The sequence below is a fragment of the Podarcis muralis genome, chromosome 3 (genome assembly GCF_964188315.1).
Source record: "Podarcis muralis chromosome 3, rPodMur119.hap1.1, whole genome shotgun sequence".
Taxonomy (NCBI): Eukaryota; Metazoa; Chordata; class Lepidosauria; order Squamata; family Lacertidae; genus Podarcis; species Podarcis muralis.
In genome coordinates this window covers 120,462,789-120,479,880 of record NC_135657.1, presented here as the reverse complement: position 1 = coordinate 120,479,880, position 17,092 = coordinate 120,462,789, and the positions used below count along the sequence as shown (strand labels likewise).

Here is a 17,092-nt window from a genome sequence, read left to right as displayed (position 1 = left end):
GAGATGTAATAGCCATGTTTAATTCTTTTGAGATAAGAAATGAAATACTGAAACAAAACTTCATCAAAAGGTTATATATCGAGGGAAACCTAATTATTATCTTTAAAGAGATTCCTTCGAGATTTCTTCGAAGGAGAGAGCCTTATAAAAAATTAACAAACCAATTGAAAAAAAACGGGATATTGTACAGATGGGAGTTCCCAGAAGGTATTTCATTTCACTTTAAGGAAAAAAGGTTCAAACTGTCCACTACTCTAGAACTGCAAAAATTTGCAAGGAGATATGAGAAGGATTTGGGCAAGATGATGGGGGAGGAAGAGGTAGAGGAGCAGCAAGGGGAGGAGGGGGAGGGTGAAAGGAGCGAAGAAGAAGAAAGAAGGGAGAGCTCAGTAGAGGAAAAGGAAGAAGTAGAAGAAAGAGAACAGTAGACTCTATCGAGATTTGAGAAGCTAAAACTAGTTAACAGATGACCTTAAAAATACTAAACTGGAATGTGAATGGGTTGAACAATAAAAATAAAAGGAACCAGATTGTACATATACTATTAAAAAAGAACTGTGACCTAATTTGCCTACAAGAGACTCATGTAGTGAACAAACATAAGAGGGTATTGAAGAACAAGAAACTAGGAATGGATTTTGTAGCTTCGGATAAGGTTAAAAAAAGAGGGGTGGTTATATATATAAAGGAAAAATTCAATCCACAGTTATTGTACAAAGATGAAGAAGGAAGATTGATAGTAGTTCAGATGGTGTTTCATGGAGAAAAAATAATAGTAGTTGGAATATACGCACCAAATAACAAAAAGTCAGCCTTCTATTTAGAGTTAGACAATAAGTTGATGGAGTGGATGGATCAAAAAATAATATTGATGGGAGACTTTAATGGGGTGGTTTCCCCAAATTTAGATAGATTAACAAAATCCCAGGAGAAGAACCAAGGCAAGCTACCTCGATCTTTCTTTGATATGGTAAATAACCTAGGACTAAACGATGCATGGAGATATAAAAACCCCACGACAAAACAATATACTTTTTTCTCAAACCCAAATCAGAGTTGGGGGAGAATAGATAATATTTGGATATCGAAGGAATTGATACAGAACCTAGTTAAGTCTGAGATTCTCCCACGAACTATCTCTGACCATAATGCGGTCTTCATGGAATTAAGGGGTAAAGACCTCAAAACAGGAAGATGGAGAATGAATGAATTTTTATTTAATGACCAGAAGATTGTAAATAAGGCTATAGAAACTATAAACGATTACTTTAGATGGAACCTAAATGGGGAAACTGAAATAGGGACGGTATGGGACGCAGGAAAGGCTGTGATGAGGGGGTTCTTGATTCAGAAAAATAGCCAATTAAGGAAAGAAAAGGAGTCAAAGAAAGAACAGGTTCTAACACAAATTATGGAAAATGAAAGAAAATTAATTGACAACCCTAGTGATGAGATCGCAAAACAGAATTTAAAGATATTACAAGCCAAATTTTCCATGATAATTAATCAAGAAATAGAATGGAAAATTAAAATGATGAACCAGAAAAACTTTGAGTCAGCAAATAAGATAGGCAAGTATTTGGCGTGGCAAATAAGAGAAAGGAGGAAACAAAATACTATTAATAAGATAAGAGAGGGAGAAAGAATTGTGGAAGAACCAAAAGAAATAAAAAGGATATTTCAAAAATTTTACAAGGATCTATATAAAAAAGGAAAAGAAACAGAACAAGAAATAGACAGCTTCTTGCAAAAATACCACTTAAAACCAATTTTAAATGAAGAAAAAGAGACACTAGATCAGGCAATTACACAAGAGGAGATAGAGAAAGTTATTAGAAAGATGAAAAGTGGGAAAGCGCCGGGGCCGGATGGCCTTCCGGCAAAATACTATAAAACACTAAGCAACCAACTATCCCCAGTGTTAGGTGAGGTGATGAATAATATACTAAAAGAAGGAAGGATCCCCAATACCTGGAAGGAAGCATATATCACGTTAATCCCAAAAAAAGATGTTGATACTTTGGACGTCAAGAACTACAGGCCAATTTCATTATTAAATAACGATTATAAAATATTCGCAGCTGTAATGGCAGAAAGATTGAAAAAGGTATTAAATAAGAGAATACATAAAGACCAAACAGGCTTCCTTCCAGGGAGGCAATTAAGGGAAAATGTGAGGAATTTGATAAATATTATCGAATACTTGGACATGAAAATAGATAGACAGGCGGCATTAATATTTGTAGACGCCGAAAAGGCATTTGATAACATCTCGTGGGACTTCCTAAGCAAAAGCCTGGAAGGAATGGGAATGGGAGAAAAATTTAGGAGAGGTATAGAAGCAATATATAAGGAGCAAAAGGCAAAATTGGTAATAAATAGCACTACAACAGATTACTTCAGTATATATAAAGGAACGAGACAAGGCTGCCCCCTGTCTCCTCTATTATTTATAACAGTATTGGAGATACTTAATGAAAGATTAAGGGAGGCTACAGAAGTTAAAGGGATCAGGGTAGGAAAGAGAGAAATCAAAATAAAAGCTTTTGCAGATGACATTGTACTAACCCTAGAAGACCCACAGAAGAGTACTAAAGAAGCTTTACAAATAATTGAAGAATTCGGAGCGGTTGCAGGGCTCAAGGTAAATAAAGATAAAACCAAAATGTTGGTTAAAAATTTAACAAAGGAGGAAACGATTGATCTAGAACAAAGGGTAGGAATCACGGCAGTTAAGAAAGTGAAATATTTAGGAATTTGGATTACGGCTAAAAACTTAAATCTGTACAAGGATAATTATGAAGTCACCTGGAAGAATATAAAGAAAGATATGGAAATCTGGGGAAGACTGAAACTCTCCTTCTTAGGAAGGATAGCAGTAGTAAAAATGAATATTTTACCCAGAATGTTGTTCCTGTTTCAAACTATCCCAATACTTAAAGGTATAAAACAGTGTAAAGAGTGGCAAAGAGCCTTAGCGAAATACATCTGGCAAGGGAAAAGACCACGGATAAAAATGAAAATACTAATAGATAAAAAAGAAAGAGGGGGCTTTTCCCTTCCAGATTTGAGTTTATATTATGAATCAGCGTGCCTACTCTGGATAAAGGAATGGATAAAACTAGAGAACAGAGATATACTGGATCTGGAAGGCTATGATAATAGGTACGGGTGGCACGCGTACCTGTGGTACGGGAAGGTGAAGGTACACAGGAGCTTCTTAAACCATATTTTCAGGGGACCAATCTACCAGGTGTGGGAAAGGAATAAAAACCTCCTTGAAAGGAAAACCCCCTGGTGGATCTCACCAATAGAGGTTCTAACGGTTAAGAAATTAAATATGGAAGGGAACAATGCGACATATGAAGATCTTCTAAGAAAAACAGATCAAGGGCCCAAACTTAGACCCTACGAAGAGATACAAAGCCTACTCACGGGTTGGTTGCAATATCATCAAGTGCATGACTTGTTAAAAGAAGACAAAAAGAGTTTAGGCTTTGATGATAAAAAATCAAAATTTAACGTAGAGGTTATAGATAGCAAGAACAAAACATTGTCTAAAATATATGAGATCTTATTGGAGTGGCAGACAAAAGATGAGGAGGTCAAGGAGGCAATGATTAAATGGGCCATTGACTTTGGGTATAATATTGATTTTGTAAGGTGGTCGGAACTGTGGAATAGTACCATAAAATTTACGGCCTGTACGGCATTGAGAGAGAATATTTGGAAGATGTTATACAGATGGTACCATACACCGGTGAAGCTGGCCAAAATGTATAGGCTACAGAACAACAAATGCTGGAAATGTGGCGAGGTGGAGGGTAATCTTTATCACATGTGGTGGCGTTGTAACAAGGTGAAAGGCTTTTGGGAAATTATTTATAATGAGCTTAAAAAAATATTTAAATACACCTTTCCCAAAAGACCTGAAGCCTTTTTGTTGGGACTGATGGGCAAAGAAATTAAAAAAGAAGATAAGACCATATTTCTTTACGCCACCACCGCAGCAAGAATTATATTGGCGCAAAATTGGAAAGTGGAAAATATACCCAGTTTAAGTGATTGGCAGGCCAAAATGATAAATTATGCCGAGTTGGATAGGTTAACAGTTAAAATTCGAGATCAAGACGAACAGAAATTTCAGAAAAATTGGAGTAAATATTGGAATTATATAGGAACAAATCTATAAAGCACTGGTGGGGATAGGAAAAATTTACTAGCGACTAAATTTGATTTGTGAAAAATAAGTACGGGAGTATGGAACATGTTTGATACTTACCAAAAGGGTGGAGGGGAGTCCCAGGTCTGAAAGAGTGTAGTATATTATGGTTTGTTAGAAATATGTGGTAAACCAGTTTCTTTTTTTGTATAGTCGAGGGAAGGGAAATAATAATTTAAGTAAACAAAGTATACTCTATATGTTAATGTATTATAAGATACACTTAGGTTGGACTTTGAGTATTTATATGTATTCTTATTGTTACCTTCTCTCCTTTTTCTTTGTCCGTGTTTTTTCTTTTTGTATAATCTCAATAAAAAAGTATGATGCAAAAAAAAAAAAAAAAAAAAAAGAGAAGCAAAAACCCAGATGACTCCAGTAGTGAATATTAACCTATAAATGTATCTGGAGGTGAATTTGTTTTCAGTTCTGCTTTGAGTTCAATTTATTCATGCCCGTGTCTGTGTTTTAGCCACACCACACACCTCTGAGAATCCATGATTCCAAGGCAAAACTCGCATTGGCATAAATGGATTCAATATTAAATATCCTAGAATCAACTCAGTTGAGGCAAAAAATAATTAACATGAAAGAAATCCACATTCGGCATAGAGGGAATCAGTGCACCTGTATCAACCAATATGTCAAATCAGTCATTAGTCTGAATGTTTATTTGCCAGAATAGAAACTGAAGACACAACCCGCTTACAGCTTCTCTTTACACTGGAGTTTGTATGCAGGAAAGTTCCAGAAGGGTTGTGCCCATTATTGAAATAAGAAATAATCACAGTCAGGCAGCCTGAATCTAAGTGGGGAATGAAGTTGCAAGGGTGTAATCAAGGTCCAGTCTTTCTAAAGCCAAAGCAGCCTGCAGGGCACGTGTGCTAAAGGTGTCACCTTGCAAACCACCATGACCTGGGACAGTAGCAATGGCCAAACAAGCGTGCTAGTGCACAGCTACAAAGCTGCAGTCGTGCGACCTGGAGCTAAGCCATGGCTTGGCTTAGTGCTACATGGAGGGTTTGTCTCCCCCATTCAAACCACAAGTAGGAAGCAAAGAACAACCCCTGGTTACATCGTCGTTTGTTTGGAGCCTAGCTTTGCACGTAGTGCTTAGGCAAGCCGTGCCTTATCTCCCAGTACCAGAACAGCAACAGGAGCAAACTGACTGCATTTATTTAATTATTAAATTTATATATTGCCTTCCTCCCAAAGGAGTCCAGGACAGCAATTTCCTAACTGTGGCCCAGTGTGCTTGTTGAGTTATCATCAGCATTTCAGAACTTCAGAGGAGAATGCTGGAACAAGAAGCATCTAGGAACAAGAAGGAGGAGCCTGCTGACTCGGAGGAAACGCATAGGTCTGCTGCATTACAAAAAAGATTTGGGAGGGAAAATCCTAAGGAGGGACCCCCCAAACAGGCTAATGGGATCTGAGCCTGCTCAGTGGGCAGGGAATGCCAATTGATTCTTGGGGGGAGGGCTGAAAAATGGGGTAGATGGAATGGCACACCCTGGGAAAGGGTCTGGCTGAACGAGAGTCTTCCATACCACAATGTTCTGCCGCAGGTCTCGATTGTGCACATTCGAATGTTTATGTAATTGTTCAGATTATTTTATGTAATTAAAATTATTTCCAGATTACTTTAATTGTTGCCTTGCTTTTATGTAATAAATTGAAAAAGTTTTTGTAACATATACTATGGAACTTATTTCTGTTTTTTCTTGTTCTTTTATCATTTTATATTGTTACAGGAAATTTGAGAGATGCATCCAGTGCTGGCATGAACAGAAGGAAGCCTTAAACAAGGAAATTCACCATCTCCTACGCCCTAGAACATGTTCTGGAAGGGGCTGCCCTCCCCTTAAAGGAGCAGCTGCACAGCTTGGGGAACTTTGGGGTCCATTTCTGTCACCGGAGCCATAAGGAGACTCAGTGGCACAGACTGCATTGCATCAGCTTTGGCTGGTGGCCCAGCTGCAACCCCATCTCAACAGTGAGAGTCCAGCTTCTTTTCTGTTCTCCGGTAACCTGTAGGTTAGATTACTGCAATGCATTATACATGGGGCTGCGTCTGAAGACAATTCGGAAACTAGAGCGAGTGCAGAATTCAGCAGCCAGGTTATTGACTGGGACCAGAGGGTCTGTGCATGCTCTACAGATTCTGGCCTCACTGCACTGGCTACTAATCAGTTACCAGGCTCAATTCAAAGTCCTGGTTTGGTCCTATAAAGCTTTATGTGTGCATGTATTATGTGTGTGTCTTACTTACTTACACACACACACACACACACACACACACACGAAAAGGCAAGCCAAGAATGTGGCGGGGAAGCCTCATAGGCTCAGCTCTGCATAATGAAAATCACGCCAAAGCATGTGTTCAAAGGCAAGCACTTCCTAACAGTGGCGTAGCGTGGGGGGTGCAGGGGGGGCCGGCCGCACCGGGCGCAACATCTGGCGTTAGGGCAAATCCACGGGTTAGGGGGCGCAAATCCACGGGTTAGGGGGCGCAAATTACTTGCCTTGCCCCGGGTGCTGACAACCCACGCTACGCCACTGCTTCCTAAACTTGAAGTGTGTTTGAAAGGAGGAGCCTGCAGTTGGTCAGTGGCAAGGGAGAGGCATTGGACATATGTCCACAGGTACTTTTCTTCTGATATTTCTGGACTCAGTTTTTGTACTGAAAACAAATTCCTTGGCTGAGTCAAATTAAGCCATTATGAAAACAGCCAAAAAGAGATTGCCTGGAACAAGAAAGTCATAAAAAGGACCTTGATTGTGTGAAGATTTGTTGAAGGAAGGAAGAGGAGTGATTCTTGCATGGAAGGAACAGAATTGTCTGTTCTCTGGTTGTAGTTTGCTAGCAATGAAAGTAAATGCCATGGATAATTTCTAAACAACATAAAAAGAGCCTACTGGATCAAACTAAGCATTATTGGCCAGCATTCTGTTCTCAAAGTGGCCATCCAGGTGTCTACAGGAACCCACAAGTGGGACATGAACTCTCCTACTTGCTAAACCCAGCATATCACTGCAGATACCAAGGGAAGGGCACAGCCATCCTGATTAGTACAGCAGCCATGGTTAGCCTTAACCTCCATGGGAAGTCCTGGGGCTTTAATCTACATGGAAGACCACACGCAGGGCCATCTTAACCATAGGCCAGGGGTCTGCAACCCGCGGCTCCGGAGCCGCATGTGGCTCTTTTACACCTTTGCCGCGGCTCCGGGGCGGATACTAGCGAGGGGAGGAGGCGCATTGTGCGCCCCAACACTCCCCACTGTGGCGGGCGCTGTACTGGCTGTGATGTCACATGGGGGCGGTGTGTGCGTTAGTCACGCACCGTCCCGACGTCACCTTCCCGCCCGCTGTCAGATCGGACATTAAGGTAAGAAACAATATATGCAGTGTTATATTTGTTTTAAATGTCGCAATGGTTTTGCGGCTCCCAGGTTTTTTTTCTTCGGAAACGGGTCCAAGTGGCTCTTTTTGTCTTAAAGGTTGCAGACCCCTGCCATAGGCACTAGGAACCCGGGCGCTGGGCTCTCAGCGGCGCCAGGCCGAGAGTCCAGGGCCCGAGAATTGGAGTCTGGGGAAGAGCCCGCCCGTCAGTTGGAGTGCAGCGGTGGGCGGCTCTGCAACGCGGGTTTGGGGGAGAGTGAGCCAGTGAGGCACTCAGGCAGCCAGCCGGCTCTGCCCTCCTGCGCACCTGGGATTGGCATAGGGCCCTGGAGAGGCCCACCCAGCGCACGCTGCTTACGCTACGAGGCGCCCGGCTTCGCTCAGTCGCCGACACCTCGCTTGGGACCAATGTTCTATAAATGTTGAAATGTGCACATATGTGTATTAATCTACTTGAATTGTTGTGTAGCTTGTGCTTTTGTCAGTTAGAGCTACCCATTTACCTGCACATTTGGTTCACTTTCTACTTGTGGCACATTTGAATCTGGACTGAGTTGTCCCCCCCCCCACTGTTCCCCACAAGACAAGGCCACTGGACAGCTAGACTTTGTCCTTAGCTCAGACACAAGCATGCCTCCACTGATATCTCTGAACTCTTGGGAGTGTGGTGCTTTCTTCAGTGATGACTGTAATACAAATGGCCAGTTCTCTGCTGGCCTTGCTGCTACTTTGCTCTTTTCTGAGGTTCCCTTTCCCAAAGCTATCCTGCCCAGTTATGCACTGCCTACCTCAAACATGATTTGGTCTTATAAAATAGGGTAGAATGAACCAGGATGAAAAACTGGATTTACTATTACTGTTAACTATATTTGTATGGTCGCCCAATGAAGTATATGTTCTGAGTGACTGACAATACAGTGGAACCTCGGTTTTCAAGCATCACGGGAGCTGAACGTTTCGGAACCCGAATGCCCAAAACCTGGAGATAATTGCTTCCGTTTTCGAATGTGCCTCAAATGCACCATTGAAATTCATTTTTTCTAATTATCTAATTTCCAAAGATGCCATGTCATAAGTAGTTGTGTTTTTTCCATGCAAAACTTTAATGGCTAAGGAGAAAGTCTATGACAAAATGAACAAGCTTCTTAAAACTTTCAAATTATTGTTTAAAAAAGCTAATTTCATCCAGCTAGCCTGGTAACCAATTTGGTTAAATTCAGGCCAACATGGCTTGAAATGACCAAAGTGTTTCCCCTGAAGAGCCCCAGATGTGAACTGAAAGTAGGGTGTCATGTCACTGGGAAGCAATACCATATAAATAAAAAATATCATAAAAAGATTATTTGGACTAGAACAAGAATAAATGCTTCAAAAACTCTTTTAAGGCTATTACTATTTGTAATACTGGAATACATTTCTATAAAAATAGCATCCATAATCAAATTTAATTACCCTAAAATTTTCTGTATTAAAAATAACTTCTTGCCTAGCTATGGCCGAAAGTACATTTAATATTTTTCTTTAAAGTGTAGCACCTCCCTGTAGCTTTAAAAACAGCAACATGCCTACACTATGCTTTGTTCGATTTAGAAATGCATGTGTGCCTACAATTTGTACACCAAATTTCAGCTTGAAGCTACTTAAACCAGCTGAGTTATAAACTCTGAAAACTGGGGGTTAGGTGGAAATGCTGACCTTTAACTTCTGCAGTGCTACTGAATAGCTATACCCACCTAAATGTATTTTTTTGCTGCTGTTGCTATCTTAAAAACATTTTGCTAGTATTACTGTTTTCAGAGTCGGCAAAATGTTTAGACACAATTTTCTAATAATTCTGACTACAAATCCTTCAACCACTTACTTTCATATAGTCCCACTGACTTGGTAGGCCTCTCTCTCACGCATACACACACTCCCTCTCTCTCTTATTTGTGAATGCTCAGTTAGTGACCATACAAGATACAATAAAACATTACCAGTGGGTTAAATGGGTCCCGTCCCACCATACAGAATGAGTCATGCCATGGGAATCTGATGGAAAGAGGTGGCCTCAGCTTATAATGGACTTCATCTACTTCACCTGAGCTGTGATGAGATACTGCTCCAAATTTCAGCAGCAAGTTTAAGCCCTTTCAAAGCAAATGCTATATATAAACACTTTGATCTGGTCAATGTAATTCTTAGGTCAATGTGAATTTTTATTAGGCATTCTAAATATATAAGATTACTTTTAAATTAGTGACAAATTTGAAATACTCAGATGACGCAGATGCTACAGCAGAACTGTATGCAATTTCAGTTTCTACAATTAAAACCAAAATACTTTACAAAAATGAATGTACGTCATTCTGTACATTGTGTATCTTTCTATGCAATTTTCAACAGGTGTTTTTTCCTCAGAAGATAAATTAGGAATGATATGCAATGAGCTTATATACTAAACACATTTGTAAATATATATTGGAGGTTTCAGCACAATCTTCCTACAAATCACTTGAGAGGCTTTTATCAGTGGCATCTAGGAAAAGCATTTACCAGGTTCTCTCTCCCTGCCTGCCTTCTCACACCCACCCACCCCCAGCACCAGATTTAGGGCAGTATGGGAGGTTCTTCTCCCCAGGGAGCCAAGCGGGGGGGGGGGGGGAGGCAAAATTTTATACACACACACACACACACACACTGGGGGGGGGGGCCAGCAAGACGCATACCCCTAAACATCTAACGGGAGAAGAAACTAAAAGAAATTTTGAAAATTGTTTCTTCTCTAGTATGGAGAATCGTCAGTTCCATTGCTACCCCTGATGGCAGCCTCATTTTCTGTCCCGGTGTTTCCTGAGTCTCAGACAGAAGTGAGCGTTTAATGTGTGAAGTAGGAGTTGGAAGTAGGAGGGAGGATGTTAGTGCACACAACCTCATGCCAATGTGGAACTTACTCTGAGCTGTGAACTGTGTAATGTGAGGTAATGCATGTTCTTTGTACTTTTGTCCATTTACTGTATTTATTTTTCCTGATTTGAACTACAAAATGGTGATTTTCTTGAGTCAAAATGAGAGTACCCCTAAACATTTTTTTAGAAAAAAGCACTGTGTATATATAAGCTGCGCCCACAAATAAGCCGCTCCCTTAAAATTCAGCAGGCACTCACACCCATTCTGTTTTACCGTATGTCTGTTCCAGCAGCGATATTGTAAAAGCCATTTTTTGTAAGGTTGCAAATTTAAGCCGCACTTCACGGTCGGAATTTGGGGGGAAAGTGTGGCTTATATTCGGGCCAATACAGTATATATTTTAAAAACCTATATTTATACAGGTGCCTACTCAAAGCACCGGCAGGAACTATTGTGAAAATAAGAAGTATTAAGGTGGGGCACCAAATTTTGTTCTTGTTTAGGGCACCCTATTACCAAAGTCCACCTCAACCAACACCATGTGCCCTCATTTACCTCTAGTGCAACACCATGCTATAAACAAAGTAGACTGCTCTGTCACATTATACAAGTGAAAGCTCTATCTGCATGCTATACAAAGATCAGGAAAATGTTCAGGGCACAGGTCAGCATATTTGACACCTCAGTCCTGGCTGTTTATACCAGCCTTCCACCCACATGGTGCCCTCCAGGCCTTTTGGTCTACAGCTCCCATCATCCCTGATCATTGGCTATGCTGGCAGGAGGTGATGGGAACTGCAGCCCAAAATATCTGGAGGGCATCTGGATGTTGCAACAGGAAGGTATCTATTGCATACATATAAGGCACAAACCACAGTAGCATCTTTATGCAGTCAGCACTGAATTGAGTCACCCAAGTTAACTGGTGCAAGTGTGATTACCTGACCATGGGCAGACATGTGATTTATGGGTTAAAAAAAACAACAACCTGTCCTATTTGTCTAACGGATATATTCTTCATACATATTGCCTGTGCCCATGCATTTCAAGATTTCTTTTGGAGGCTACCTTCAAAACACTTCAGAACTGAGCAGACAAGCATATATTAATTGCAATGGAATATAATGCTTGCCTCTGTGCATTACAAATCCAACATCAGTGTAATTTAACACTGATCAAAAGTACAATAAAAACTTCACCCTTTCCTATCAGCGCTCTCTGCGAATGAAAAGTATTAAGAAGAACTGACACGGTTCTTGAGAATGTTGGCAGATGTACAAGAGAAAAAAGGACTCCCTGAGAGAAAGTCTACTTTTCCAAGGCTCTATCTCAACTTGCTATCTGCAAGCTGCATCATGTAGAGCCAAGACAGAGAACAATAATAATCACATCTGAGGCACAGATCTCTCGCAGTTTATGAAGAAAGATTGCAGATTGCATAGTAGGCTGCTGGCAAGTTCAAATAACTGGATTCTGCTACCCTCCAAAAATGGGTGGGGAAGCAACCTTCAATAACTTTTTCAATCACCTTTTAACAAGTGTCCAGTAAAAACAGGTTACCTGGAGGAATCCAAAATTCCATGGACTGTTTGTTTGTCCATTGAATTTTGAACAAAGTATAGAACTTTACTAAACACTAAAGCTATTTGACGACAGTAGAATGCATGGCATATTACAGCCATCATCAAAACTGAAACTACTGGATTTCCAAGAAACCTACAGCTGAAAAAGTCAAAAGCAGACTGAATTTACCTTGTCAAATTTCTCCACAGCTTTAATAATGTCTTGTTTTCCATTTACAAACACAGCACCATTTCCTGCACTGTGTGAAATGTACAGTCCATTCTCTGGAGAATCATCATCACCTTTATTTATTTATTTATTTATTTATTTATTTATTTACACCCCGCCCACTCTGGGCGGTTCCCAACAGAAAATTAAAAATGTGATAAAACATCAAACATTAAAAACTTCCCTAAACAGGGCTGCTTTCAGATGTCTTCTAAAAGTCAGATAGTTGTTTATTTCCTTGACATCTGATGGGGGGGGGCGTTCCACAGGGCAGGTGCCACTACCGAGAAGGCCCTCTGCCTGGTTCCCTGTAACCTCACTTCTTGCAGTGAGGGAACTGCCAGAAGGCCCTCGGTGCTGGACCTCAGTGTCCAGGCTGAACGATGGGGGTGGAGATGCTCCTTCAGGTATACTGGGCTGAGGAGCCAGTGTGGTGTAGTGGTTAAGAGCGGTAGACTCCTAATCTGGGGAACCGGGTTCGTGTCTCCGCTCCTCCACATGCAGCTGCTGGGTGACCTTGGGCCAGTCACACTTCTCTGAAGTCTCTCAGCCCCACTCACCTCACAGAGTGTTTGTTGTGGGGGAGGAAGGGAAAGGAGAATGTTAGCCGCTTGGAGACTCCTTAAAGGGAGTGAAAGGCGGGATATCAAATCCAAACTCTTCTTCTTCTTCTTCTTCTGAGGCCATTTAGGGCTTTAAAGGCCAGCACCAACACTTTGGATTGTGCTCAGAAACGTACTAGAAGCCAATGTAGGTCTTTCAGGACCAGTGTTATATGCTCTTGGTGGCCACTCCCAGTCACCAGCCTAGCTGCTGCATTCTGGATTTATGCATCCTTCTGTCTGTGCACGATTTTCAACTGAGGGTTAAGTGTATGGCTATTGACAAACGCTAAGGGAAAGGGCTTGGTCCTGAGGAAATGGTTGGATTGATTCAATTTACATTCCCTGTACATATACCTGATCCCTATGTGCCACTTTTAGATTTTTTAAGTTATCCACTGCTGGGACAATAAATGCCTTGGGATGTCCCACTGTGGAAAAAATGAGTAAAATGTTTGCAAATATAACTGAGTACTGTAAAGTATGCACAAGAAATCAAAGTGGAAGGGGAAAGCACTCTACCTTTCCTAAAGTGAGAAGGGTGTGAGCATGTTAGCAGAAAATTAAAAACATTCCTGATTTAGATCTGGGTGGTACTTAACTGATGTGTGAACCTTCTAATAATACAGCCTCTGTTTCTCCTGGCAAATCCAGCATCTTCTGGGCAAACTCTTCCTAATTCATCCAGCAGGAGTCCAGCACCATCTCCCACAGGAAACAGGAAGTGCCCGGCCCCCCCTCCATTTTCCCATCTCTAGACGCTAACCCATAGCCCATCCTTTCTGTCACTCTTTCAAGGCCCTTTCATCCTTGGTACTCAGTGAATCAAGATACCGTATTTTTCGCTCTATAAGACGCACCCGACCAAAAGACACACCTAGTTTTTAGAGGAGGAAAACAAGAAACAAGAAAGAAATGCAAAGCCTCTTCAGCGAAGAGGGAGCGCTTCTCCCTCTTCGCTCAGGAGGCTTTGCAGGGCTATCCCTGAATCCAGGAGAGCAAGAGGGATCGGTGCGCACTGATCCCTCCTGCTCTTCTGGCTTCTGGGATAGCTGCACAGCCTGCATTCACTCCATAAGACGCACACACATTTCCCCTTACTTTTTAGGAGGGGAAAAGTGCGTCTAATAGAGCGAAAAATATAGTAATTCCCTATGTGAAGTATGTACGTTTTGACAATTTCCAAACAGAACTTTAAATCTTATACTTTGGACAGACACACTCGACTGCAAAAAGAAACTTCCCACAACTGCAAAAAGAAACTTCCCACAAGAAGTTCTGTTAAATTCTTTCTTTTTTTAATCTAGTGCATCAAAAGTAACAGCATAACGCAAACACCCAATTTCTATGGGTGTATATATATATCAGTTGAAATAGCTTTAGAAGCTGTAAGTAAGGGAAAGATGACTAGTACTGGAAGTTTGAAACATATTAAAGGAAACATGGGGGGGGGGGGGCTAAACCACCACTTTCTTTCATTCTGAAAAGGGTAGCTCAAATGTCCCCCCAAAAGACCCTGACTGATGTTTTTGAGGGTATAATTGACCCTGATCATCAATTAGATGCAACCAACGTTTGTGGTTAAGCTGGTTATTAGCTGAGAGATTTGGAAGATAACTTTGTATGGCTAGGGATATTTTACTAAAGTGGGGAGTTGCTGCATTGTCTCTTACAGTCTGAGATGCTTTGTCATCAGTGGCGTTTAAGGTGTCCCGCAATAAGGAGAGTGCATGTTATTGGGGAAGGCTCTTGCAAGTAGCAGTGGACTGCTATGGCTAAGAGTGAAGTGACCAGAGGGGGTTGATAGTTAATGGAGAACTGACAAAAATATCAACAGGGATTCTAAATATGGTGAAAAAGTGAGTGCCCACTGACTTCAGTAAGGTTTATTCATAAACAAATAAGTTTGGGACAGAGCCATTATTGTTAGAGTTATCCAACACCCCTTTAAAATCCCCTTGAGGGTTAACCATAGGGAATAGAGGGCTCCTTTTTGTGGGATATGTATGGATCTATACTAAGTAGCCACATCCATATGGATATATGGCCGTTGTGAGTCGGCTGCTCCAGGTTTGTGTGGCTTGTAGTTCCGTGAAGCTGTTTGTGGTAAAGAGCAGCGAAAGAGGTAGGGAAGTTGAGGGACGGGAAGGCTGGGACAGGGGGCCAGAAGAGAGCCAGAGCGCGCCCCGGGCGGAGGGACCAAGACCCCGGCAGGGCCGACCTCCGCGCGCCCCCTCGAGCTTTCGCTTTCTACCCCGCGGGGCCAGGAGGGCTTCCCCGGGCGCTCACGGGGCCACGCGGCTGCTCTCGGTCCGAGGGGAAGCGGCGGGGGCCGGGGGGAGAGGCGCGTCTGCGGCGGCGGCGGCCGAGAGGAGCAGCTCCGCCAGGTGAAAGAAGCGCCTGAGGAGGAGGAGGAGGAGGTCCGGCGGGAAGCGAGGCCGGGCCGGGCAGCGGTGCCCGGGGCGGGCGAGGGCGTCTGGCCGGCTGCTCTTACCTTGAACGCCACCGGGAGCGTCTTGTTGCAGCGCCAGTGCGAGGGCAGCACAGAGCACAGGAAGTTGGGGCTGTCGGTGCGCACCAGCTCGGCCGGGTGGTCGGCGATGATCTCCACCATGGTGCGGTTGTCGTGCGGGCGCAGCCGGGGCACCGCCGCCGCCGCCTCCTGGTGCTGCTGCTGCGGGTGCTGCGGGTGCTGGTGCTGCTGCTGCTGCTGCTGGGCGGCCGCCGCCGCCGCCACCACCACGGGGCTCACGTCGCTCATCTTGCCGGGCTGCAGGCTGCTGGAAGGCGGGCTGAACCTCCGGCTGGTGCTGGGATCTACGGGAATACGCATCACAACAGCCACAAGTTAGCGCGTTTGGCAGGGGGCTCGGGGAGGGGGCGCTGGTCCGTCGAGGCGGCGTCGGAGCGGGACTGGGACGGAGGAGAGCGGGAGGAGAGCCGGCCGGGGCCAGCGAGGCGGGAGGGGACGGGGGAAGCCGGGCGGCGAGGGCGGAGAAGGGCTGCCGCGCTGCCGGGGAGACCCTGGCGGCGGGGCGGCGGGGGGTCCCGGGCTGCGCTCCGAGCGCCGAGGCTCCCGGCAGTGGCGAGTCTCTCGCTTCCTCGCGGCGCTCCAAGTCTCTCTGCTCGCTCGGCCACCTCTGGCACCCGCCTCCTCGGCGATTGCTACACGTTTGTGCCCCCCCCGCGCGCGCGCGCCCGCCGCTGCCGCTTTATTTCTTCCTCGGCGGGGCGGGGGTGGGCAGGGGTGTGTGATCGGGGTCTCTCGGCGAGGAGGGGAAGGAGCTGTCGGGCGGCGAGTGGATCGCCCAGCGCGCCCGGGGCGGGGGGGGGGGGCACCTCGGCGGGACAGGCTCGCTCCCCTCCCGGGAGGTCTTCCCCCGCCGGCCCCCCTCCGGCCGGATCAGGCTCCAGATGCCAGAGCTGCTCGCGTTTCCCGGTTACTGGTTGTTTTGTCGCTTCTGCCACGGGGGGGGGGGGGCGGGGGGCGAAAGGCGTCCTCGCTCGTCCCGCGGAAGCCGCGCGCTCTCCGGGTGCGGAGACGCAGCAGTCAAAACAATCCCGCGCCGGGCAGCGAGTGCAGACAGCGGCCGGGAGGGAGCGAGGCTTCCTCGACTTCCAACTTCCGACTCCCGGCAGGACGAGCCGGGGGGGGGGGGCCTGGCCGGGGCGCAGGGAGGGCGCCTTAACAAACAAGTGGCGGGGGGGGGCAGATAAAACTTCAGACTTTGTCAGAGTTTTTGTTGCTTAAGAAACAGCTCCGCGGGGGCGTCCCAGGGAGAAGCGGACTGTGAGCAGGGGGGGGGGGGGGAGTCGGGGGTTGCTTTGGGGCTCCTGAAATGATGGGGAGGGGGGGCGCGCGGCAAAGCGGGGTTTCAAATGACCGGGTTTCGCGGCACTGATCGGAGCCCGAGCCGCCCCGACGCGGACGGGAGGCGGCAGCACGTGGCGGCGCGGCGCGTCCTCCGGCTCCGGCCGCCTTCAAAACAAGCAGCGCAACGTGCGCCTTGGCCGCCGCCCCCCCCCCCCGGACAAGGGCTGAGGGCAAAAACAAGAGCTGCGCTGGGGGGGGGGGGCACGGTCCTCCCAGTGAATACTTTACATTATAGACATTTCTGCGCAACCACTTTGCTATTCACCAAACTGCAGACCCCCAGCGCCTCCTCCTGCGCCCTCCAAGGAG

At 44.9% G+C, this 17,092-nt stretch overlaps 1 protein-coding gene across 6 annotated transcripts in view; it reads right to left on the bottom strand.

The window, feature by feature from the left end:
* The window catches only part of RUNX2 (RUNX family transcription factor 2), a 168,101-nt gene extending 151,444 nt beyond the window's left edge, over positions 1–16,657 (bottom strand). For 2 of the 6 annotated variants that reach the window (XM_028721862.2, XM_028721864.2), the window contains exon 1: positions 15,404–16,648. In XM_028721862.2, coding sequence (XP_028577695.2) covers positions 15,404–15,742 — 339 coding nt within the window. In that variant the 5' untranslated portion in view covers positions 15,743–16,648. Of the gene's footprint in view, positions 1–15,403 lie in introns of all 6 variants that reach the window. The other 4 variants (XM_077926601.1, XM_077926603.1, XM_077926600.1 and 1 more) reach the window with 4 other exon arrangements.
* Positions 16,658–17,092: the final 435 nt, after the last annotated feature.